Source organism: Phodopus roborovskii, unplaced genomic scaffold (genome assembly GCF_943737965.1).
Source record: "Phodopus roborovskii unplaced genomic scaffold, PHOROB, whole genome shotgun sequence".
NCBI classification, from domain to species: Eukaryota; Metazoa; Chordata; class Mammalia; order Rodentia; family Cricetidae; genus Phodopus; species Phodopus roborovskii.
In genome coordinates, this window is record NW_026126517.1 from 6,620,317 (window position 1) to 6,643,944 (window position 23,628).

At 50.0% G+C, this 23,628-nt stretch overlaps 1 protein-coding gene across 5 annotated transcripts in view; it reads left to right on the forward strand.

The window, feature by feature from the left end:
* The first annotated feature begins 344 nt into the window (after positions 1-344).
* Igsf9b (immunoglobulin superfamily member 9B) overlaps positions 345-23,628 on the forward strand; it is a 45,792-nt gene continuing 22,508 nt past the window's right edge. For 4 of the 5 annotated variants that reach the window (XR_007835288.1, XM_051196997.1, XM_051196998.1 and 1 more), the window contains exons 1-8: positions 346-645; positions 10,515-10,712; positions 12,553-12,699; positions 17,411-17,562; positions 17,853-17,970; positions 18,973-19,114; positions 19,304-19,449; positions 23,301-23,443. Coding sequence is in view for 4 of the 5 variants with exons in the window: in XM_051196997.1 (XP_051052954.1) it covers positions 582-645; positions 10,515-10,712; positions 12,553-12,699; positions 17,411-17,562; positions 17,853-17,970; positions 18,973-19,114; positions 19,304-19,449; positions 23,301-23,443 (1,110 nt within the window). In the remaining variant the exon portion in view is untranslated. Of the gene's footprint in view, positions 646-10,514; positions 10,713-12,552; positions 12,700-17,410; positions 17,563-17,852; positions 17,971-18,972; positions 19,115-19,303; positions 19,450-23,300; positions 23,444-23,628 lie in introns of all 5 variants that reach the window. The other variant, XM_051196999.1, reaches the window with a different exon arrangement.

Below are 23,628 nucleotides of genomic sequence, written 5' to 3' on the forward strand. Positions count from 1 at the left end.
TGGGCGGGGGCTCCATCCCCCTCGGACCTGTCAAGGGTTATTGAGACCCCTAGGGTCCCATTAGCCAGTACGAGAAGCTGCCATTTATTTAATCAGAAACTTGCCATGCAGTCTGAGCTGAGAACAGAATAGAGCAAAGACGCTACAACGCCTTTTTCCCAGGCAATGCGCATGATTCTGCGGCTCTTTGCTCGCTACACTTCAACGCACCTTGAAATGGGCTCGCCTCCTTCGCGCAGCGACGGACAAAGAGTTAAGCCAATCAGTCCCTAGATCCGTAGGCAACATCCAATAGGCATGCTTCAGGGGCGGGCCACCAGGCCAGGCCTGGCTAGGCTTCACCGTGGTCCTGGCTGCGCTCTGCCTTCGTTGGCAGTGCAGGTGCTGCTGCGCCGGGGCCCGGGAGGCTGCGCGCCGAGCCGTGCGGAGCCTGGGAGGGATGGAGAGCGGGCCGCCCGGGCTGCAGAAGCACCGGCAAGGGGCGTAGGCGGGCCAGAAGCGGGCGCTGAGGCACGATAAGTGTGCAGACGCAGGAGCACTTTGCGATAGGATGAGGCTCTTGGCTGGCGCGCGGTAGTACTATGATTTGGTATGTGGCCACTTTGATAGCAAGTGTGATCAGCACCCGAGGTCTTGCGGCTCAAGGTGAGTTGAAGTGCAGCGTCCCTCCTCCAACCGTCCTAGCTTTCTCAGACCTTCGCTCCGGGATCTGGCTCTCGACCCCCGGGAGCGAGGCTCCGGCTCCGTCAAGGCGCACCTTGGGGCACCGGCTCGAGGGCCGGGCAGCTGCGGGCGGGAGGAACTCGGCGGGAAGGTGTGGGAGCCCATGGGCTCCAGGGTCTTGGAATAGAAGTGGACTTGGCCCACCCTGGATCCCATGGTCTACAACCGCACGTCGAACCTGAGCTTTGGGGAACCGCTGTGCTTTAACTCTGGCTGTTGGAGACTTTGCCGGTCTTCTGGCAGCTTTCCGCGTGGTCCAGCCCTGTACAGCACCGCTGGATGGAAGCGCGACCAAAAGCTTGGGACTCCCGGCAGCCGCCTCTAACGGACCCGGTCCTCCGCCCCGAGCCCTTTCTTTCCTTACATCTTGGCGGCAGAGGTCGGATCCCGTTGGCAGGTGACAAGCAGAATTGACCTAGCGACTCCGAGCTGGCCCTGGCGGCCGCCCGCGCCCACCCTAGTCGCACCTGGGACCCGGCCAAGCAAAAGTTCTCGGGGAGGTGCAGTCACCGCGCCACACTCCGGGCTGCCAGGCCCAGCGGCCTGGGGGAGAGGGAGGGGTCTGCTCCGCTATGTCTGAGAGTCGAGCGGGATATTCCTTCTGCCTTTTCGGGTCTGAGCCCAAGAGGATGCTAGACAGAAGCCAGGGCTCAGGTGCATACTTAAGCACGAGGGCTTTCCCTTTGGAGATGGTAGAGCCCTGGGTGGCACCCAGCTCTCGTCCCTTGTCAGAGCCGAGCTTGGAAACTGCCAGGACTCTGAGCTCTAGGTTTCTGCACGCCGAACCGACCCGGCTGTGGGCAAGTTCGCAAAGCAGGAAGGATATGGCGGCGGGAGAGGAACGATCTGTGGGTGAGAGGTGGCAGGATGGCCGGCAGGGTGCTGAGGATCTGCGGACCAGGGAGCCTTTTGGAAGGGCTCTGCTGCAGGTGCAGACTCCGCCGACTTCCTTGCCTCTGTGTGTGTGTGTGTGTGTGTGTGTGTGTGTGTGTGTGTGTGTGTGTGTGTTGGTGGTGGAGTGGTTTGAGAAAGCGTGTGTGTGTGTGTGTGTGTGTGTGTGTGTGTGTGTGTGTGTGTGTGGTGGTGGTGGTGGTGGTGATGGTGGGGGGAGTGGTTTGAGAAAGTTTCCGGATTGGAATGTGTCTCCTGTGCTTCTTGAGAGGGGACTCTGAACATGAGAAGAGGGTGAAGGGAAGGGCGGCTTTCCATCAAAAACTGTCATGGTTGGGATGGTTATAAAGCCTTCTATTTGTCAGGTGGGAAAACAGACAGGGTGACCTCAGAAGCCTATGGAAAAGGGTGGATCTTGCTCCCCTCCCCCCTTCCATGCAGTCTTTCAGTGACCTCCTCCTCCCCTCTAGGTTTTGGTATGTTCTGCTGTGGGACTGTCTCTGAAAGCACAAAAGGCTGTGCTAGGATCAGAATTGAAGAGACACTGAAGGAAGTCTCTGAGCTGGCCTCCCAACCTCAGCGAGGGTATAGGCATGGTAAATTTAAACACAGAGAAAGGAAATTGGGTTGATACTGTAGTGGTTCACAGAGGGGCTAGACAGAAGGAGGAACTTCCCAGTGGGGAAGGTTGTTGGACATGAATGTTATTAGCCCTTCTGTCTGGAACCCCTGCTTCTGTCAGGAGCAAATGGCTCTATAAGGCAGTCACAGACATAGGTTTACCGATAAACTGGCAGGATTTAAAGCCTGACTGGCCCACTTACTGACCCTATGACCTTGCACACATTTCTCAGCTTTCCTAAATATCACTTACCTCAGAGGAGAATGGGTTAGCTGTATGACCCTGTAGAGGTTTGGGGTGTGTGTGAGCAGTACTGTAATGAAGAAGTGGCTGACTGCCTGTTGTGAAATATGTGCTCATCAAATGTCATTCTTAGCATTTCAGTGTCTGTAGGATTTCTGGATCCTAGTCAGTTTCTTTCCTTTGGACTATTCAGGGAGTTAGGAGTGTGTTGGGGGGGGTATTCAAAATCTGCCTTTGAGGAGACTAGATACCTTCATGGGCTGACCTTGTCTGGTACAACCTCTTGTTGCCTGCATCTCAGTGAGGTGTGGGTGGGGCATGTACAATTGCTTGGAAGCCCTTTACAAAGTCTGCAAAGCTGAAGTATTGCTGGCCGCCAGATGCTACAGGAAGGATGCAGAGCCCAGCCTACTGGGGGTGGGGGTGGGGAGACACCTACTTGTCTGAGAGGCTAGGGCTGGAGTACCGGTGAGAGGTCTTATGGGATCCAGTTGTTCTGTGAGTGGGTAGCAGAGGTGACTTCTGGAGAAATCCTCCAACTCCAGGGACTGTGAGATGCCTCTCTTCTAGACTGTCTGAAGCAGGGGCCACTCTAGGTCCATCAAATTGCCAGGTTGGGACTGTCAACTTGATAGTCTGGGACAAGGTGGTGACTCTGGTGGAGCATTTTGGAAGTAACCCAGATCGGTGTTCAGGTTAGGAGGGTAAAGAAAGAAGCAAGGCTACTGATGAGGTCTCCACATCACAGATAGCTGTCCTTCAAGCTGGGGGAGTTTCCACATTATGGAAACTCTGAGCTAGGTATACTTGACTTTCAGCCTTCTGTAAAGAAGGGAAGTCTGTTCCTTATTCCCAGCTCTACCTTCCCTGTCTGCCACGGAATCTGTTGGTGGACTCCCTGGCTCTTGAGTGCCCAGGTCAATTAGGGTCTGACTCAGATTCTGCTTGTGGTTGGAGCAGTGCCTTCTCTCTGGCTTTGACCCACACAGCTTCCCTTTGTTGATGGAGATGGGAAGGGGTGTATCTAAACCCTGTGGACAGTTTACCTGCTGAGGCCCTGGCTCAGGAAGTGGGTAGTGAGTGCTGTTGTGAGTCTGTCTCAGGACATTTACATGGAGGCGGGGGAGGGGGGCGGCGGGTGTCAGTGTCTGGTAGGAGGTCCCCTGCTAGAAACTAGAGTAGGAGGAGGCATGATGCTGTGTACTGGAAAGAATCAGCTGGTAACTGTCCGTGGGCCTATAGCCCAGCATACACCAGTCTCTGGAGCTGTCAGGTCCCAGGTTCAGATGGTTTCATGTTTATATCTCTGAGACAGAAAGCTGGGATCTGGTTTCTCAAGGAGCAAAGGTTGCCTGGCTAGGAGATATCAAAAGCTGGTAGCTCTCTTTGCCTCTTTGCTGTCCTTGCACTTTCCAGTGTCTAGATCTCCTCTTTGCCCTCCCCCCCAGCAGAGCAGCCCCTAGCTCTCAGAGCTGGCCGGCGTGTATGCATCTTTTCTGGCTTCCTCTCAGTTCTGCTGGGTGCTCATTCGGTCTCCCTGCAGGCCCCCAGTTGGCACTGAAAATGTTGGGGGGGGGGTGAGGCCCGGTTAGGAAAGCACTATGAGCAGTGGGATTTAACTCCTTGCCCCTCTGTGAAAGCTGCTCCTTTCAGATGGCTTCTCAGCAGGGGCCCCCAGGTGGCCTCCCAGGTCCTCTGCTTCCAGGTGTGGGTTGAGCAGTTTGTGTGGAGAGTGGATCTGAATGAGCTGTGGTTGGGAAGAACTTTCGGCTTTTTTTTTTTTTAGAAGAGTGAGCATGTATATGTGTGTGCATGCGTGCATATACACATGCACCTCAGTATGTGTTACGTGTATTCCCATTTGTATGTGTGTATGTGCATATTTTAAATGTATGCACACGTATATCTCTGTATGCATATGTGCCTATGTAACTGGTGTTCACACTTAGACATGTGTATACATGCACTTTCGAGCACTTGTCTGTCTGTGTGCACATACATGGATTACACTGGGAGAAGAGTAGTTATGTACAAGTTTGAGGTGGGAACCCCTCTTTTGAGTACTATAGGATGCAGGGAGAAAGCTCAGCAAACTGCTTGCTTCCCTTTTCCTTGCTCTGCACCTGCATCCAGGCAGCCCAGATGTTCTTAGAGTTGAAGACTCTAGTCCAAGGCCAGAACCAAAGACTGCCTGAGGCCCAATAAAGAAAGCTTAAGTGACAGGGCAGATGCTTGGCTCATGAGGAGGCTGACTTCCTCTCTTGCTAAGAGGTATTAGTAGCCATCTGCCTGGCACAGTCCAGGGTAGACAAAGCTCTGGGTGCCTGGGGAGATGGGAGAGGATTGGGGCTGGAGATGCAGCTTGCAGTCAGGATTCTTTCTGTCCCAGGGGCACTGCCCATGGGTGTGGCCTGGTCTGCCTGAGGCAACTGACCTATTTTTCTTAGAAATCTTCCTGCTTTCCTGCTCAGTCTTGCATGAGTAAGCAGGAGAGTGGTTAGTAGAGATGGGGCTCTGTGAGGGTTTTGTAGGTTCTGTGGGGATGTGACAGAAGTCTCAGCCTGCCTGACTGAACTTCTGACAAAGAGGAGGCTGGTAAGCTGGCCTTCTGCCCTCTTTGCTGTCCCTTTGTCTTTCTCCTGGTCAAGTGTGTCCATAGACAGGGGGCTGTGGCATAAAACTTGGACATGGGCACAGATTGTACCAGTGAACTGTTGTCCTCTCCCTGGTTCAGAGCAGGGATGCTGCTGTTGCCGGACTAGGAGTAATCTCTCAGTTATGGTGCCTGCCTGGCCTGTGGTGCCCTCACTGGCTAGCCTTGCTGCATATGTGCCAGATTGCCCTCTGTGGTACACAGGCTTTGTGAGTACAGGCTTCCATCCAGGTGGTAGGTCTTGGGGTTGTGGGTATGGGGGGTGTGGCTTCCCTTTTCTGCTGAGGAGCTCTGCACTGAGATTGAATTACAGACTTACTTCCTGCCTGTGACTCCTGGGGAAAGGGCTCTTGGAAATACAATCTAGACCAGCAAATTAAGGTCACTAATAACCTTGCCCCATCACAGTGGCTGGGGGGCAGTCCAGGCAGAAGGGTTAGAGGGTGGAGCCCAAGTCCACCTAGTCCCTTGCTGTTCCTAAATTTGCAGCTTACCTGGCTTGGCCCACTGTTCTTGGCCTCCTGGCTAGGGGTACAGAAAGGCTGTGAGGGATGGAAGCTATAGCAAGGTAGGGCTTCTCTAGCATGTGAGGGTCCTTTCTAGGCAGAGGGAGGACAGATGCCATGGATGGCCTCAAACTCACCTTCCCTGTGTGTGCAGAAGATGAGATGATTATGTCCTAGGTACTGGTCTCCACTCCAGCCAGGTTCTCTGCATACCCCTCACCTGGTACTGAGTGATAGGCACCATCTTTCTGATGTCCTCAGGCCCTCCTCTGGGTATGTGCCTCCCACATGGTAAGAGCCCAAATCTGCCAGCTTCCTGGAATCTCCTGGAGCCTCCTGGCCTGTCGAGGAGGAGGGATTGGGGGACTATTGGGGACTGTGTCTTTTTTGGACTCAGCAGGGATTATTTTTAGGCTGGCAGATGGAGGTGGTGGTGACTATCGCTGGTATTATTAGACAACAGGCCTGTGGTTTTAGAGTCTGGTGCCCAGAGGAGGAGGAAGAGGAGGCTGCAACAAGGAGCCATGGAGGCTGGTATTCGGCCTGTAGCTTCCCTCCTTTTAGCCATTATCAGACTGAGCAGGGCTTCCAGGTCCAGGTAGAGTGGCCTTCACCAGAGTCTGCCAGTGATGCTCCATGCTTTTGGGCAGGAGGCCTGTCCAGTAAGCCTTCTGTGGTCTTGGGATGTAGGGTCTGGACTCTCAGAACCGATGCAGAATGTGGGTGGAAGCTTTGACTGTGTAGCAAAAGAAAGGGGCACAGGGGAGAGGCTTTGGCCACCTGGATTCTAGAAGGAATCTTGATCCACCATTTGTTACCTAGGTAACTTTGGGAGAGCCACGTACTGTCCCCATTTGTGAGATTGAGAAAGCAGCCCTGTGTGACACTATAGGCATGTAGCATCACATTCCTGGTATAGATCTTGTATGTGGTGGAGATGGGCACTGTGTTCTGTTTGCCTCCCAGCTGCAGCTGAAGGCTCTACACCTGTCTCTTGCCTCTTCTTTGGGTACTTAGAAGTAATTTTCCATCCTCAAGACCCTTCCTCCCCAGCCCTTTCCTAGCTCTAGGCTGTGATTGTTGGATGTGGGGCTGTGCCAAGCCTTGGATGCCTTGTGGTTCTGTGCACACAGGGTGTCTGCTGGCAGCTCTGGACTCAGCTACCCACTAGGTACCACCTGGCCCAGAGAATGAAAGATTTGTATCCTATTGGCTTCCCAAAAGGTTAGCCAACCTGTAGGGGTCCAAACTCCATCCACCTGCCCTCTTGCTCTCTCTTTCCTGCCAGGATGGCATAGTCCTAAAGTGGGCTGGGCAGACATTCAGGATTTGGATTTGCTAGGCATACGGCTCCATATTCTGTCCTCCTGAAAAGTGCCCTGTGGGGTCTAGGACATTTTCTAGCCTCCTTAATCCTGCCTACCTCCTGCCAAAGCTCTTACCCTCCTCCTTCCCCTGCCTTTCAGCTATTCCCTGTGGCCCTGCTAGGGGCAAATATGTCTGCCTTATGGAGGCTTTGCTCTGACTCTTAGCTCTTTGAATTCCAGTATCTCTTTGTTATGGTAACTGACCTGAGTTGGGTTGAGCAGGCACCCAGCTTGCATGAAATCCATTCCTGTCCTATAGTCATCCCCCAACCCCCCCCCCCCCCCCGCCCATTTTCATGCCCTGAGCCATTTTCACTCCTGGCCTTGGGTTTGCTTGCCCCTATGTTTGATTTCTCAATTTCTACTTTTTGAAGGCCGTCTTCCCCACTGTGTGCCAGGCTGGTGACTTTTTCCCATTTTTTTCCCTCTCTCACTGAGCTTTTCTGGAGAGATGTTTATTAGACATAATTTGGCTCAGAGAAAATCAGGCCTAGAGAGAGGTATCTGTGGGTGATAGAGTGAGGGAGCACACCGTGTGTGTGTGTGTGTGTGTGTGTGTGTGTACAAGAGAAGATGACTATTTTGAGATCCAGAAACCCAAGGGAGCTTGAGCTGAGTATGGGGGCTGAGACATGGTGTCCCCCTTGCCTGTCTCATTTTGTCTTGTGTGTCATCTTGGGGATGCATCCACCTTGCTGTTGCTTGTCTGTGGTTGGGATGCTTTGGAGGAGAGATGCTGGTGGGAGAGTTCCTGCCCAGCTACCTAGGGTGTGCTTCATGGTTGGAGTTCAAGGCCCAGCCCAGGGGCTGGCTGAAGCCATGGCTGTGAGCCTGCAGCCTTCCTTCCAGGGCTGGGAAGGAAGGTGTGAAGAAGCTGTCTTATTGACATGCAGCGAGAACCAGGCAGTGCTGTGTGCAAATGAGCAGCTACCACTGTGGGGGAACCATGCCAAAGTTGACCTACCTCTGGACATGGCCCTCCAGAGCCATGGACTTGGGCAGTCTACTGTCCAGAGCAGAAGTTGACTATTAGGGAGTCATGGTGTTTCCTGGCTTTCTTCTTTCTGCCTAGACTTTAGGGGCAAACAGGCTACCTTTAGTGGCCACTTTGCCCACATGTAGGTAACCTGGTCCTGAGAAATGCTTTCTCTCTTCCCAGGCTCCTGTAGTTTGTCTCCTAATCACCTCATAAGCTGTGTTACATATGTGCATACAATGTACTTGTATTAACATCCCCTCCCCTCCAATTCTGACTTATGGATCCTGCTGGCCATCCATTTCTTTTGGTCCAGTACTGGTCTTTGTATGCTTGAATTCAGTGGGCATTTTTTTGCCCAGGTGTCCTATGGGATGTTGGGGATGCAGGGAGGCACTCCCTGCAGCTGGGACCTCTCCTTTCCTGGAGCTGCAAATAGCCTGCAGCCAGATTGGAGGAGGGGAGGCTGGGAAACCTGCCTGGGCCTCTGGCAGGTGAGTGCAATACTCTGCTTTGCTCCAAAAATACTCAGTGATCTTAGCTCTTTCTCTAGAAAACAGTGATGTCACCGGGAGCCAATAGGCTTCTGGAAGGGCTTGCCTCCCTCTCTGCCTCCTCCTTCTGCAAGTTGCAGAGAAGAGGGAGGAAGAGGGGGGAAGAGGGAGACACGGGAGACACAGGCGACACACTGACTCCTTGGAGAGGCACAGAGAAGAAGCACACAGGCACATAAGAAAGCTCCCCATTTCTGAAAAGCAGGCAAAACCCCTTCTGTCATAGGCCAGCAGAAATCTACATTGTGCTTACACACACACACACACACACACACACACACACACACACACAGAGAGAGAGAGAGAGAGAGAGAGAGAGAGAGAGAGGCAGGTAGACTGAATCACCCACATAGAGTGGGAGTAAGAAAGAAACAGAGATGGAGGCATTGACAGAGAGACATGGGGAAGGAGACAGACAGAAAAAAACACAGGCACACAACACACAAATAAACATGCACACCAATGCCAGAAAGAGACAAAGACAAATACTCAATAGGAGTCAGAAAGAGAAAAGCAAGACCTAGAGAAAGGACAGAAGATGGTACAGAGGACAGAGAGGTGGCACGCGCACACACACACACACACACACACACACACAGAGAGAGAGAGAGAGAGAGAGAGAGAGAGAGAGAGAGAGAGAGAGAGAGAGAGAGAGAGAGAGAGAGAGAGAGAGATGATAAACTCACAGGATCAGAGGTGCAGAAAGAGAGGTGGTCAGACAAGCTCACTTGCTCTCCAGCAGTCATCTTTGGGTGGGAGAGCCCAACAGGCTTCTAGCTAGCAGGAAGCCTTCTGTCGGCGGCTGCTGTCCTTGGTACTGCCCTGGAGAGCTGGGATGGTGGGTGGTGTAGGGGAAAGTGTGAGGTTAGCTTGGGAGTCCAGGGCAGTTGAAGGGAGGCAGGGGTGAAGCTGTCCTTCTCTTTGGAAAAAAATGATCAAGGTGACCTTGTCATCTCCCTCTCCCTTCCTGGTGTGAGAAGGGTGTCCGGTTGGAGGTGGACTTCAGGTTTTGTTTGCTCTGATTTGTGAACAGTGTCCCCAGAGTTAGCCTCTTTCCTGACTCCTCAAGCTTGCAGTTTGGATAGGGTCAAGGCCTCTCTCGCCTGTTTCCGTCCCTTCCCCTCTCTCTACCCCATATGGGTGTACCCTCTCTAGCTCCCTGATTTTGATGTTCCCCGTGAAAGGTAGAGGTTACTTCAGTGCCCCCTCTTTGTTACCATCGTCTTCCTCCCTTAATGGTGATGTCTGGGGCTACTGGGAGAGTGTAATAGATTCAAGGCCTGGAAATTGGATGGCTGCAGTGCCTCCTGCTCCCCTCTGCAGCAAGGTTGGCGCAGTGGGTTGGAGGAGGGGCTGGAGAGGCCGCTCAGGCCCGTGGGGCTTTCCCTCTGGTGTTGCCAAGCAGCCTCCTTAGCTTGTTAGGGATTCCCCGCTCCTGTATGGAGCCCTCTTGTTTAGTGCTGTTACACCAGGCTGAGCTGGGTGTGGGGCAGAGGAGGAGGCTGTCTCTGCCTTCGCCCACCAAGCTCCAGTGGGAAGTGCCTTGCTTCAGAAAGAATGCTGAATGTTCATAAGGACTACAGCTGGGCAGGATGCCCATGGCCGAAGGCTCCTTGTTCCCTGTGTCTGTACCCCTGATGCTTCTTCACAGGGAAGGGGTTACCTGAGGAAGGAAAGGCAGGCATGGTTATGCCTGCTGATTTTTGGGCCTATGATGGGAAGTCTTGGTTGCAAGACGAGAGAAATTGGGACACCCTCTCCTTTCTTCTCCTCTTCCAAAGCTATACAGGAAAATCTTGAAAGTTCTCAGGGCAGAGGGAGGTATGCCTAAGAGGTGGTGTCCAGGGTGCACTAGGGACCCTTGGGGAGGGAATGGGCAGATCCAGAAGTGGGGAGGGAGGGTTGGATATCAGCATGAACTGTAGGAGCAGGATCTTTTTTGCCAATTCCTCATGTGTCACCTTGGCTGTCCTTGTTAGGTGCCCACGGCCTGCGAGAGGAACCCGAGTTTGTGACTGCTCGAGCCGGTGAGGGTGTTGTCCTGAGATGCGACGTAATCCATCCAGTGACGGGGCAGCCCCCACCCTATGTTGTAGAGTGGTTCAAGTTTGGGGTCCCCATCCCTATCTTCATCAAGTTTGGCTACTATCCCCCACATGTGGACCCTGAGTATGCAGGTAAGGTGTGAGTGATGAGGGCTGTTCCCTCTTTATCCCCACCAGCCTCTAGGTCCTGGCTGTATTGAGCCTTCTTCCCAGGACTCAGTGGTGTCCACTCTTCGTTTTTTATCTCTGTTACTTCTGGCCTTTTTCTAGACTGATCCTATTATCTCTGTTTCTCATGGTCTTTGCCCTTTGCCTTTTCTCTCTACCCTCTACTCTCTAGGAGAGGAAGTGGGAGGTGAGGCAGATGAAACCTGGCTGTTCATCCTGGGGATGTGATGAGAGGCCAGAAGTCCAGGGCAGACTAGAAAGTGGGTCCCCTGGTAGGAAGCTAGGAGTAGAGGGAGGAAGGGATCCAGACAGCTCCACCCCTTGGCAGGTATGGTCAAGGCTGCAGGATCTGCTGTCTATATGCCCCCACTGTGCTGTCTTTGAAGTTGGGTGTCCTATGCTGAGCCTGGTATGCATCTCCACTGTTTGCTGTCTGTGGCCCTGGCAGACACTGGATCTCACCTCCTCTGCCACTACCCTCCCTCCCATTCCCTGGCCCCATTTATGTGTTGCTCTGTAATTATTCTGCCAGCGTGGTCTCCCTGTGACTCACTGCTGCCGCCCGCCAGCCTCCCAGTGAAAAAGGTACAGGGTGTGTGTGTGTGTGTGTGTGTGTGTGTGTGTGTGTGTGTGTGTTTGTAGATGTCTGTGTGTATGTCTGTGAGTGTGAATATGTGCTGGAGCTGAGGAGACAGGCAGGACCCTGCCTTTGCCTTTCTTTTTTCTGTGGCTTCTGAATTACCTTCTCTGAGAATGTGTCCATTCTTTTCCTTTCCCTCCCTCCCTCTGCCCTTCTCTCCCTCCCTTTCTCTCTCCCTCCCTCTGACCCTTCCTCTGTTCCTCCCTCCCTTCATTTCTTCCTTTGGCAAGGGAACTCAAAGCATTGTACTTTCCAAGCAAGTGCTGTACCCTTGAACTCTGCCAGAGTCTCTGACCCAGGGTCTCACTAAGTTGCCCATTCTGGCTCCTAACTCACGGTCCTCTCTCCTGAGCCACCATGCCAGGCATCTTGCTGTTTGGCTGTCTTCTGAGGCTATCTATGTCCCCCACCCTCCTTTTGGCCAGGATTAGCTTTGATAGTCTTTTTAGGCAGAGTGGCATCGGAGTTCCTACAAGGAAGATGACTCCAAGATGGGGAGGCAAGCAGAGGAGGCAGTCAGTGGTTTTTCTTTGGATGAATATGGGCTGGAAGTGGAACAAGAGGGGCCCCTGGGCTGCTTTGTCCGCTGCAGTGTGGGCAGGGACTCTGCTCTTCCCTATGTGTCACAGAGGTGGCTAAGGGAGACCTGCTGACCCTTGCCTTGCCTTCCCCTTCTAGGCATGTCTTTGGGGGCATTTGTCATCTGGGTGCTGGTAGCAGGAGTGGAAGTGACTCGAGCATCCTGCCCTGGCCTGCCTCCCCTCTGCCAGCCAGAAGGGAAGGCTCAGACAAGTCCTGAGCATCCAGCAGGGACAAAGATATTGTGGGTCTTGCTAGGGAACCCCAGTCTGTCCTTTTCTATATCTTTCTCTTCTCATCTCTGCATCTGTCATGCCTTTCTTTTGTCCCAGATCTCCAAAAGAATGGGTACATTTTAAGGAGCAGAGGCTGTTGTCAGTGCCACACAGCAAGTTGCCCTTATAGGCTGGTGCAGGGCCATTTGGGGAGGGGCAGTGGCGCATGGTCAAGGCAATTTCCCTTTTGTTTTCATTACCTCTTGTCTATGGTGGCTGCCGAGTGCTATTTTGGGACACTGAAGGTTAGGAAGGGTCCCTTTGCCTTTGGCTTGTGGATCACTGTGCTTTGTTCACTATGTCCCCCCAGGTCGGGCCAGTCTTCATGATAAAGCATCCCTGCGGCTGGAGCAAGTGCGCTCGGAGGACCAGGGCTGGTACGAATGCAAAGTCCTTATGCTGGACCAGCAGTATGACACATTCCACAACGGCAGCTGGGTCCATCTCACCATTAACGGTACGTTAATGTTTCTTGGGAATGGCCAAGGAAGATGGTTTCTGGGGCCTACTCTGGAGGAAGTGCCTCTGCTAAGAGGAGTTCCAGTAAGCTCCTGGCCCCATAAGATCTTGGTTCACATCTCCTTTACATCCCTCAGATGTGTTTGTGGAATTCACGGGTCAGTAGTGTGTATGGAAGCAATAGGTAGGCTGTGTGCAGGGTGCATCAGAGTCCCTCCCAGGAAAGCTTGAGTCTGTCTGAGCACCAGGGGGTTTGAGTTGGCCAGCATCGGTGTCATTTCTCAGCCTCGGATGACTTTGCTAACCCAGGGAATGCCTTTTTTTCAGGTGGAATTCCTTCCAGGTTGCTCACTTAGTCTTCATTAAGTGGGTTTATTTGGGTAATAAGTACCAAGGGTCTATTATGTTCTTAGGCCTGCACCAGGTGATGGGTAAATAATGTTGAGTAAACCCAGACCCATTTCCTGCTTGAACACGGTTTACCAGCTAATAAAATGTGAGAATCCTGGGAAGAAGAACTGTTTTAATGGCTGTCAGTTATTTATAGCTCATGTTAAATGGATTGTGCTATGCATAGATGCTTTTCAAGTATCTGGCTAGGGCAAAAAGGCCTGCTTGAGCTTGCCGAGCTCTAGGGTTGGTCTAGGCTGGGGCGTCCTGGGTCCACAGTGGTGATGGTTGGAGGGGCTGAGTCTTAAGGTCTCCATACAGGGTGAAGTTTTAACAGCATACATGCTGATAATGTTCTGAATCTGGGATAAATCTGGGAATATAGATGCTGTGATCCTGAGAATTGATGCTCTTAAATTAGAAATTTCTCTTGAGATGGTCTGCCTTAAAGAATGGTTCTCTCTCACCTTTCTAATGGGGTTCTGTGAGACTCATACACTGCCTGGGTTTGGGATCCTGTCCAGAGTTTTCAGAGAACAGAGTAGTTTAGTTTTTTCTTAAGATATATATATATTTTCTCCAGTGTTGGGAATCAAACCCAGGGCCTCATGCAGGCGAGGCATGTGCTTTGCCAAAGTTATATTCTTAGCCCCAGAGGAGACTATTTTAGCACGAGTGTTGGCCTATAGTGCAGGACACGTTAAAGTTGGTGATCCAAGGTCAGAGGCAGGGCGGTAACTAGGTGTTGGTTCTTGCTGTTGAAGGCAGATTTTAAACCTTGTGTGGATTTTCTCTAGCTGCAGCCAGCTTTCTTGTGACCGTGTGAGCCAGTTGTGTGTGCAGGGAATCTCCTCTCACCAGGAACCCAAGCAGATCATAACTCAGAAGGTAGATTTGCTGCTCTGGGCTTTCATGATTGAACACCAAGCCAGAAGATCCTGCATCATCATCACCCCCCTCCTATCCCCAGTGCCTTTTCCTACTGCCTGAAACCACCCTGAGGCATGGCCTAGCTCTCACATCATCCTGATTGATAGGTATCTATTCTGGGAACCCAGACACTAGCTCTGTAGCCAAGATTCATGTTCAGGAAGGTAAAGTTATTGGGAACTTACGTTCCACTGGAGATTGTCTTTGTTTGTGTGAGTTGATTATTCAGGCATTTCTAGTTTCTCAGAGTGGAAAACATGTGAACCAAGCCCTGCCAAAGATGTGGTTTAATTTTTGAACCCAGTGCATATTAAGTCGTTGGGGCCACTTACATCACCTCTCTGAGTTTCAGTTTCAGTGGACTGCTGTGTGAGATTGTGTCTTGAGCACTAATCATCTGAGGGGAGCTATGGGCAAGACAGCAGCCATGTTTTTCACAGTGGGGAAAGTGCAAACAGATCAAAACAACGTGGGTGGTAGGGATAGCTAGCTAGAACACACTGAGGACCTCGGTCCTTTAAAAGTTCTTGTGCATCTACCAAAAGTTATCCATTCAAGACATATTTCCCAATGTCCTCTCTGTGGCAGGAGTCAGGCAGGTGTTTAAGGCTTCCAGTCATGTCAATAAATGATTGCCTTGTGCCTTCTGGAGCACAAAGGAGAAAGAGCTCTCTGAGGACATGGCCTCTGTGCAGAACCCTGGCCAGGGAAAACCTTAGGCAAGAGCAAGGAGTGAGGTGGGAAAGGTCCTTCCCTCTAGGGACTTTTGTGCCTTTGGGAGCCCAAAGGAGGAGAGAGCCTCATTTAGGGAGTGCAGGCAGGCTGTGACATGCAAGTCCTGGGCAGAGCACCAAGGTGGAGCCACCATCTGCTCTGTGCTGGAGAACCAGGCCATTGTGTGCAGTTTAGTACCACCCAGGAGCCGGCCAGGAAGATGCAGAGCAGAACAGCATCCTACATGAAAGAGAGCTTCCCTCCAAGGCCCCCATTGCCTTTCTTCCAAAATTTTTCTTTCTGTGTAAATATTTCTGTTCTGGACAGAAAGAAGTGGGTGCTACCAGCCTTTTTTCGCACCCAGAGCAGAACGTATAGTGTCAGGCATCTTGTGACGGGGTACCTTTAGAGATAAGAAAGGCCGGGATAAAAATAAGAGTTACAATAAATTGACTCATTCTCCTCCTGTGTTTTATTTGAAGAGTGATTGGGTGAAAACAATCCCAGTTATTCCTTTACCACACATAAAATACCTCCTAAGCCTAAGCCGCGTTTTGCTTTAGGTCTAGTATATGGCTTGGAGGAGAGACCAGCTTATTTCCAACCTGCGCTATTAATTATAGGGCACTGGCAAGAGGAATTAAGGCTGGAAATGCAGCTGGCAAGCTAACACCTAATTCAGTAAATAATTGAGAGTCAAACCATTATTTTCCTGAAAACTTGAAATTGTTCAAAGTACTTTACTGATTAGCACCTAAATAATAAAGTAATTATGTAATTAGTAATTAATTTGTCACTTCAGGACATAATTTAATTTATTATCTTTTCTTTTAAGCCTGACATCAGAGGTAATAGAGGCTGTGGTTGAGTTAACTGAATTTCAGGGGCAGGGTTGGTGAATATAGGCTCTGGTATAAGCACAAATTCTCAGTACCTGGATGCCGGAGTCCCAGGACACCTTTACAAGGACTTGGGAAGACTTGTCACCATTGCTTTTATATCTTTCTGATCATTGGCTGAGTACTGTGTTTCTTGGGAATGTATGTTTTATGTGATGAAATGTACTTCTTTATTCATCCTGTAGTTCCAAATGTCCTGGGTCCCCACGTAGCTATAGGTGTTGGAGAGTAGAGGCCAAGGTGGCCCTGCTTGGTCTTGCTTTTGTATTGGACTATAGATGTGGGTGTTGTAGGTCTTCATTTATTTAGTTATTTATTTCATTTTTCCATTCACTGAATGTTTGTTGAGCACTCTGCATCCAGGAGCAATAGGAAATTTGAGTATTGAATGGCGCTAGGAAAAGGCACCTGCTCACACGAATCAACGAAATGGGATCTGGATATAGAATTCCAGGCTGAGCAAGAGCTCTGCAAATGGATGGTCTTGAGCCTGGCATTCTTGCAGAGGAGACACAGAAAGCCAGTGTGGCTAGAGTCTGCAAGAGAACATGTCCAGGAGATGCAGCTAGTGCAGGCAGGACCCAATGCTAGCGCTCTGACTGACTCTTGGAGCACAGCTATGTGGAGGGGAAAGCAGCCCTTCTTAGGCTCTTCCTTAGTTTTCAGACGAAGGCTCCCAGGTGTGATAATGACAGCGGTGATGGCAGAGCAATCAGAGTTTGCTATAAGCGTTTGTCTGCATTTTACACAAGATCCTTCATAAACCTTATCTTTATTACCTACGTCAATTCTAGAGGTTGGAGGATTTAGAGAAAGCCCAGGGAGTCTGAGGAGCCTGTCTGAGAATACATGAACTTGGACCCTTGAGAGGAACTGAGGAGGACCTATCCTAGTAGTGTTGCTTTTGGTGCTAGTATTTAGAATAGCCATTTTGGAAGAGCATGGAACCCAATAGTCTGAGAGGTCAAAGTTGCTCAGATTGTCTCTGCAAGCAGCTCAGGCAAAGGATGCTGAGTTTCTTAAAAGCCGATTATCCAAACAGGATGGAGTGTTAATCATACCTTCAGTGCCTGGGAAATGGATAACCTCATGTAATCAGGGGAGAATTAACAAGGTAGTAGCCTGTGGAATTCACTACTCACCTTTATCCACAGGAGCCAAAGAGGAGGAGACAGGCAGGTAGGAGAATTTTCCCTGTCTGTGGAATGAGGTAAAAGTAAGACTGTGTATCCTTTAGCCTGGGACCTGTATTAGGCCTTGATGGGACCCATTCAAGAAATCTCCTGTGAATGAATGGGCTTGGTGGAATTGGGATACAGGGAGTGGGAGACCCTGTGTATTGTGATTATCTTGAAGGGAGGTGGGAGATTCTTCAGCCTTGTCTGTCATGATCCTAGCACTGAACATGGCAGCTTCCCAATAGTTGGTGTTCTTAAGTACTTTCCTGGGTAGTAACTAAGTTCAGCTGCATAAGTATAGAATTTGGAGATAGCCAGACCGAGAGTAGGTCAAAGTTGACCAGATTGTCTCTGCAAGCACGCAAAGGGTGCTGAGTCTCTTAAAAGCCCATAATCCAAACAGGATGGAGTGTTAATCATAGTTTCAAAGCATGGTGAGAATAACCTCACATAGTCTATAGGTCCTGGGCCACTCCATCTCCATGATGTATTATATGGGGCAGAAGTCTATGCACTCTGTTTTTGTTTCTTGCATACTACAGAGTTCTAAGCACTGGTGGATGGAGTCCACTTCTCACTTTCCTGGTGTTCTTTGCAGCCCCTCCCACCTTTACAGAAACACCCCCCCAGTACATTGAGGCCAAGGAAGGGGGAAGTATTACCATGACTTGCACTGCTTTTGGGAACCCTAAGCCCATCGTCACCTGGCTCAAGGAAGGGACCCTTCTCGGTGCTAGTGGAAAGTACCAGGTGAGTGCAGCTCTCACCTGGGTACCACAACTACAACCACCTCTGTCATTCTCTCTCCCTGCCTATCTCCCATCTAAGGCAGCTGGCCACTGATATGTGTACAGGCCCAGAGTGGAGGCAAACACTAATGGCCTAACTTGACTGTAAGCGTTCTGCTGCCTTTAGTAGGGAGATGAATGAGGAGGCCTTGTCCCTTCCCGCTCCTGAGGGTCTTCTCAGAGCTCCTCTCTTTGCTTAAGAGAAAGTTGGTGAGGCACACAGATGATGTTGAGTTCTTTCTGTGCCCCTAGGTGAGTGATGGTAGCCTGACGGTAACATCAGTCAGTCGGGAAGACAGAGGCGCCTATACCTGCCGAGCATACAGCATCCAGGGTGAGGCTGTGCACACAACCCATCTGCTTGTTCAAGGTAGGGAGACTTTCAGCCTCTTTATCTCTGGAACTCTAGAAGGCTTCCAGGCCTGCTGAACCATGGGGAACATTTTCTCAGGGCACAGCCTGCCCAGCTGGGGGCAGTAGAGGAGCTAGGTGGGCACTGTCTCACATATGTCACTTACCATGTCTTCTACCCTGGTCATCTGGGAAATGGTATAGCAAGGAGAGAGGAACCATGCTAAGCTGTTTCTGAGAGTGCATCCCTGCTATGTCTCCACCTTCCTCAGAGAGGAGACACCCTTGGGTCATCTATCCATCAGTGACATCACCAATATGTAAAGATAGGACAATAATCTAAAGCATCTGACCTTTAAATAACATCAGGGATTTTGAGTAAAGCTGGGTTCTGTAGTCAGCTTTGAGACATTGGCCTATCTGTCTGGCTCCAGAGTGCCCTGAAAGAAGTTGAACATTCATTGCTCGGGATGGGAAGAGTGTCAGGTAGGGGTTTCTACAGGCTGGAGTCAAGGGTAGTTGTGTCTAGTTGGTGGTGACGTTCTCTCCTTTGGCTTCTGAGGGCTGAGCAGGAGCTGAGGCAGAAGGTGGAAAGTAGCAATACCCTCTAAGGGAGGGCCAAAGCCCAGCTCTGCTGAGGTCTGGCTTACTAGTCCCAAGGCTTGCTGTGTTTTGCCCCCTTGATCCCCATACTCCTCTCTTGAGTGGCCAGAACCTCTGACTGGAGAACAGTACAAGGCTGTCTACTACAGAGATAATCATGCCTCAAACCTTCTGGCCTGATCTCTGTTGGAGAAAGCTGAGCAGGAAAGGTGTATGAGGTTATAAATGGCTAGTCTGGAAATCATGGAGCAAATGTAGTACTGAAGGGTGCCTCAGCTTCCCAGCAGTTGGAAGTGTATCTTCATGATGTCTGCCTGGGCTCTGCTGGCTGGACACCCCATCTCAGAGCTCCCTGGGAGGCCTGGCATGGGAGCCCTCCCAATCAGGAGAGGTGATGTTTGTTCCCTGTTCTCTCCAGGGCCTCCCTTCATTGTTTCCCCTCCTGAGAACATCACCGTCAACATCTCCCAGGATGCTCTGCTTACCTGCAGGGCAGAGGCGTATCCCGGCAACCTCACTTACACGTGGTACTGGCAGGATGAGAACGTCTACTTCCAAAAGTGAGCAGCACCTTGCTCCAACCCTCTCACTGGGTCCCCACAGGCCACTGCCTTGAGAGAGTGGCCCTGGCAGTGCTTGGGGACCCGAAGTTTCCTTGCTGCCTCGAGGGGAGGTGAAGGGACTCATTTCTACCTTGCTTGTATTTCTGCCAACATCCCTCTTCTTGCCTGCTTGTCATTGTTTTGCAGCGACTTGAAGCTAAGGGTGCGGATCCTGATTGATGGGACACTGATCATCTTCCGAGTGAAGCCAGAGGATGCTGGAAAGTATACCTGTGTCCCTAGCAACAGTCTGGGGCGCTCCCCCTCTGCCTCAGCATACCTGACTGTGCAGTGTGAGTAGGGGCGAGGGAAGGGTTTCTGGACATTCTAGTAGGTGTAAGCTGCACTAGCTACATTCGAAGTTGAAGACCAGCCTGATTTGAGGACTAGAGGAACACCCGAGGGAGGACTAGTCCTCCTCTAGAGGAGGGCGTGACCAGTTTGGCCAATAGAATGAACTAATCCTGGCAGAGGTCATCTGTGGGTTGGTCATCACATGGTGTCAGCCAATTCATTGATTCAAGCTTAGTTCATGTTCAAGGATAAACAGATCTTAGCTTTGAACATCGTTATTCAGAATGGTAGTCCTTGTGTTATTGAGTACTGGTTTATACCTGGACCTTGAACTAGTGGCTGCTGGGTACATTTTTCTAGGTGTCTGAGGGAAGAAAGGTGTAGATGGAAATTTCTGTTCCACCAGGTCCTATGGCCATTTAGTCCCAAATAAAGACACAAAGGCTTATATTAATTTAAAAACTGTTTGCCTGGTGGCTCAGGCTTCTTATTGGCTAGCTCTCTCTTAATTATTAACCCATTTCTATTAATCTGTGTATCATTGCAGATCAACCTTGGGTGACTCTCCAGTCAGTCAGCTGTCTCTGTCATTTCTCACATTTTTTGGAAGTCACTTGCATGCACTTCCTGTTTACTCAGTTAATATTATTTCCTTCTTGGGTGTCTCAGGGGATTGAAGACTAGATAGTATAGTTATAGTTTTCCTTGTTTACCAGACTCAGTAAAGGAACTCACTAAAGATGTGTTAAGTGTAATAGGTTTGAAAGACATTAGAAGATAGTTTGATAATGCAAATTAAAATAGAGAGTAAATTAGGCACAAGACTTTGGACTCACCAAGAAAGAATAGATAATGGAGTATTTTCTCTGAATTTGTCAAATGCTAATGGACTAGACATTGTTGATGTACTTATTGCTTATATACATTATGTATAATTATTATACTTATTATATATAGTTTTTCTTGTATTAGTTATAAACTTTTTTAAGTTTTAGACAAAAAAGGGGGGGTATATGTGGTGACATCTTGCATGTACAAATAAAGCCTGTCTGAGGAGAATGGAGCTTGCCACTAGCTAACTATAGAGCTCTGGAGGTCTGTACAGACAGACAGGAAGTGAGATAGCTGGGCGGAAGCAGGATATAAGCAGGCAGAAACAGGAACTTGCCCTCTTGTCTGCTGAGATGCTAGGTAAGGTGTGACTGCGGCTTGCTCCCTCATCTCTCTGGTCCCTCAGCATTTCCCTCTATATATGAGCCTGGCTTTATATTAATTAGACCAATTAAGAATTCCATTTACAGAAGGGCTATTTTCCCTGCCAGCTTCACTCTACCTTTCCACATGTGGATACTATGTACTAAGTAGAACAGTACCTTTCTGGGTGACTTGGTCTGCTTCCATACCTGGCTCCCTGATGGCTACATAGTCCCTCTACTTTGAGGCTGTGAGACTCAAATTAATGAACTGCAATTCTTCCAGCCCCACAGAGGGTTACTGTGTGAGCCCTAGATCCCACCTAGTAGTAATACTTGGGCGCCTTGGGTTGCGTTCCTACCTCACGACAACCTGGACATTGTGAGAAGATGGGAAGATGGGTAATGAAGATTAATATCTTCCTTTTCCCTCATGGATGGCCCTGTTACTCAGGCAGCAAAGGCTGCAGGTTGTTGTTATAGGTGCCAGACCTCCATCAGTAGAATGCTGGTGTGGGAGAATTATGTAGACCCTAGGACATGGGGTGGCAGTGGTGAACAGTGTAACATGGTAATCTGAGTCAGCCTCTGAGCTGAGGACAGATAGAGGAACAATTGGTGGCTGCACAGATCTGAGTGTTTGCGTGGGTCTAATGGTGAACAGGCAAGGTCACAGTGGTGAAGCTCCATTGGGTTTGCTGTGTCTCACCTCATTCCTCATGGTATATGTTTTCTCATTTCCATGGGATGAGAAATGGTGGAGGCAAAGGCCTCAGTTCTTTTGTACTGCTGACAACTCATAGACTTAAGAGTCGGGAAGCCTAGGACACTGGGTGCATCTAGACCTATAGTAGAAAGAGCTGGAGACTGGATGTGCTCATGCAGTTCTGGGGACTACAGGGAGGGACTGCTTCATCTTGTGGGTGTGTCTCTCCCTCTGGGCTGGATGCAGGCCATGCCATATGAGGTGGTAGTGATGTAGGATTGAGCAAGCCAACAGGGTTCAGCCTTCAGAAGGATGCCAAACCAACCAAGATGAAGGCTCCATCCTTGGAGCTGTGGGCCTCTGTTCTCTTGCAGAAGCATTTCAGTTTCCCTGGCTCTCCTCAGCACCAGCATCACCACCCACTCCCACTTGTCCCTTTTTACCCCCTTCCTCCCTTCAAAGGGAATCCAGAGAGTTGAGATTTATAGGTGGGTGAGACAAGGATCTTTATTTCTGCTAAAGAGCAGTACTTAGAGTATTTCCCATTCATAAACCCTTTGAAAACCTTGGAGGAATTAAAAAAAAAAAAGACTATCATACAAAAGTAGGAAGCTACATCTAAATATATAACTTGTCCTGGTATTTATGTAAGGCTCTTCTCGGGAGAGCTCAGAATGCTTAAAAGGCATCAACCAGCTCATTCATCACAGCCTTCCCAGCTCTGGATCTTTCTCTTTTGTAGCCCTAGAGGTCCTGGGGAGAAATGAGAAGATGTGACTAAGCTTTAGCACAGGACTACCAGGCCTCTCGCTATCTGTCCTGGCGCCATGGTGGATTATACCTTTAATTGCAGAGTCAAATGCGATACTGAAGCCAAGGGAGGCCAGACATCCTGTCCTCCATTCTAACCATTATGCTTGGGACAGCATTGTACATAGAACTGACGTTGCTCTTTTGGGTTAGGATGTGAAGTAATTAACTGCTTACTCCTGAGAAATTTAAGGATACAAAGTAGTTGGAGTGCATGGTTATTGTTGCCTTGGCAGGGCTGGGGTAAAGTCTGATGAGAGTCATTTTCAAGTTCTGAAGACTTTAAAATGTGCCTTTGAATGCCTCCACTCATCTTTTGGTTTTCCCTTCTTCCTTTTTTACAAACTATACATTTTTTTCCACACTCCCCTCCTCTCCTTCCCTCTTCCCTTCCATTCTCCTCCCTGCCCCCCACAGTCCTACTTTACTCAGGAGGTCTTGTCTTTTTCTCTTTCCTGGGCAGATGATCCATGCGTGTTTCTCTGTTACCTAGCTTCTCTGGGGTTGTGGACTGTAGGCTGGTTGTCCTTTGCTTTATGTCTAATATCCACTTATGAGTGAATACATAATGTATTTGTCTTTCTGGGTCTGGGTTACCTCACTCAGGATGGATTTTCCTAGTTCCATCCATTTGCCTGCAAATTTCAAGACATCATTGTTTTTTTTTTTTTTTTGCAGCTGAGTAGTACTCCATTGTGTAAATGTACCACAGTTTCCTTATCCATTCTTTGGTTGAGGAGCATCTAGGTTGTTTCCAGGTTCTGGCTATTATGAATAATGCTGCTATGAACATAGCTGAGCAAGTGTCCTTGTGGTGTGAGTGTCCATCCTTTGGGTATATGCCCAAGAGTAGTATTGCTGGATCTTCGCCTCCACTCATTCTTGAGCATCCCAAGGTCCTTAAAAGCATAGTCAGTTGGTCAGATAAAAGAAGTGTGCAGACTGCTGTGCATGGCCCCTAGGCTATAAGTGCCAGAGAGTGGGCTTATTGGTGGCCCTGGCTCCTAGCACTGTGCTGAATGCTGGGAATCTGAGTAAGAGTAAAGGTTCTTTTGTAGGACTAGGGAGTGTGCACTGGCTCACCCTCTGCTTTGACTGCTCATATGGCTTCTCATGTTTTTCCATACCACCCCTTTTACAGACCCAGCCCGCGTCCTCAACATGCCCTCTGTCATTTATGTGCCCGTGGGAATCCATGGCTATATCCGCTGTCCTGTGGACGCAGAGCCACCTGCTACTGTGGTGAAGTGGAATAAGGATGGCCGGCCACTGCAGGTAGAGAAGGTACGAGTGAGATGAATGTTGGGACTCGGAACGAGGAGCATCTTTCCGACAATAGAGATGCTGCCTCTGGGCTCTGGTTCTCTGCCAGCCCACTGCTCCTAAAAAGCCTAGGAAAACAAAGAGCAATGATCTGGCAGGAGTTTGGCTGTGGTCCATGCCCACAGGGGATGCCAGTGTCAGATGAG